General features: G+C 32.7%; 1 protein-coding gene across 2 annotated transcripts in view; it reads left to right on the top strand.

Moving 5' to 3' along the window:
- LOC107631756 (ras-related protein RABA6a) overlaps positions 494-2,048 on the top strand; it is a 2,599-nt gene continuing 1,044 nt past the window's right edge. The window contains exon 1 of one of the 2 annotated variants that reach the window (XM_021119796.1): positions 494-963. In XM_021119796.1, coding sequence (XP_020975455.1) covers positions 746-963 — 218 coding nt within the window. In that variant the 5' untranslated portion in view covers positions 494-745. The remainder of the gene's footprint in view (positions 964-2,048) is intronic. The other variant, XM_021119797.1, reaches the window with a different exon arrangement.

Raw genomic sequence — 2,048 nt, 5'->3', positions numbered from 1 at the left:
GAACATATTTTGGTTTGAAAAGGGGTGAAAAGGAAGAGGGGAGAAGACGATGGTAGTAGTGGAGACTGGAGAGAAGGGTAGTTTAGGAATTTCATTTAATTTTTTAAGGTTTGGATAATTTTGCTTGCAAAAACTATTTTTTATGGTACAAATGGTAATTTTCGTCTTCGATGGATAGATATGTCAACGTCTTCAACTTTTATGAATAAAAATGGTAATTTACTCTTTAAACATTGAATGTTAACTCACTTAATGATAGCGGTATTTTTCGTTAAAAAATGATGGGGACATGTGGAAGAACACCATTGGACCTTGTTTGGAGAAGAAGGCAAGCATGTATTATGGCAGGCAGGCTCTTCCCACATAGCTAAAGACGGATCCATGATCCATCCACGAGACAGTATCAAGGACTAGTAATCATTCAAGTGTAACTGTGAGAGTAAATAATAATAATAATAATAATAATAATAATAATACCATCCAAAGAAAGGATTGCGTCTTGGCCCCTCCCAGTTTTGTAATCTTAATTAATTATAACATTACATAAGTGTGATCATGACCTTGCACCCTGTAGCTTTCTCCTTTCATATCCAACAATAATTCTTATTTTCGGTTTGGTTTTATTTCCACCTCCTCACTAGTCACTAGGTTTGTTCCTTTAGAATTTCCAATAAAGGCATATACATAGATAGATAGAAGGGTGAAAGTGAAAGCAGGTGGAGAGGTTAATTAACAAGATAGATATATGGCTGATGCATTTGATGAGGAGTGTGATTATCTGTTCAAAGCTGTTCTGATTGGGGACTCAGGGGTTGGGAAATCAAATCTGCTATCAAGGTTTGCAAAAGATGAATTCCGGTTTGATTCAAAGCCCACTATAGGAGTCGAGTTTGCTTACCGCAACATCAAAATTGCAGACAAACTCATCAAAGCACAGATATGGGACACTGCCGGCCAAGAACGGTAACATGTTTTCCTTCCTTATTTATTAGTATTCTAATGTCGAACGAAATGCATAAGCCCTGTTTTGAGTTTATAGATCAGAATTAAGCTGCAACAATATATCTCTCTGTTTCAATTCACCATCAAATTAAGGGAACATCTATACAACTTGGATTTCATCAATCATCAGTAGTAGTCTTGTGGTTTGTAAGCAAAGTAAACCAGCCAACTTCTGGTGTTTCCTGTTATTTACTGATCTAATGAACTTAGAGAAGAATAACAGGTTTAGAGAAAAACAAAAATAAATTAAGCATTTCTAACCGTGTATTGCTCGTCCGTGACTAGCACAAGCAATTGTTATTTAAGTTTCTTCTATTAAAGATGCACTCAAACAAAATACGAAATTAATCATTAACTTCCGACCCGTGAGTATCCGTAAATTTGTGCTTAGTCATTTGAAGAGGCTAGCTGCTAAATGCCAGTTGAGTACATAATAGCTTGCATTATAGAAAGAAATTACAAGGAAATTAAAGTAAAAGTATGAGTAAATTTTCAATAAATTTTAGATTCGATATTTTAATTTTTAATTAATTTTTATTCGAACTTCCACAAACCAATTTAATTGTTTATTTTAAAAAATAATTTCCCTTTTAAAGTTTAAATTTCATTATGTGGCCAGTGGGTCCCTACTGCAGTATTCACGAAAACGAATGCTGCATAGTGCATACCTTTCAACAATCGAAGAGGCGTTTTTCCTCATGGTAATTTACTAATTTCATCCACCCTCCTTTAATTTTCATGTTTTACTTTGGTTATTTCCAACTTAAAAAGAGAAATATCTTTTGATTGAAGAACTCACAGTCCACGTTTCATATTTCATATTTCATATTTTACGTTTCACTAGCTAGGATGACCTTTTTTTTTTATTCCCTAAAACAAAAATTACATACATCAATTTTTTATAACGCAAATGAATCTTTCTTTTTCTTTGTCATCCCATTCCGTAAATAAAGAGTTTCACTATTTTTTTATACAAAAATATTTGATAAAAAATTAGTTAAAATTAATCAAAATTTACCTTATTTAGCATGTATTAATTATTACAG

The sequence above is a fragment of the Arachis ipaensis genome, chromosome B03, assembly GCF_000816755.2.
Source record: "Arachis ipaensis cultivar K30076 chromosome B03, Araip1.1, whole genome shotgun sequence".
Taxonomy (NCBI): Eukaryota; Viridiplantae; Streptophyta; class Magnoliopsida; order Fabales; family Fabaceae; genus Arachis; species Arachis ipaensis.
Note: the sequence above shows the minus strand (reverse complement) of the source record. Positions and strands in the feature narration are given on the sequence as shown.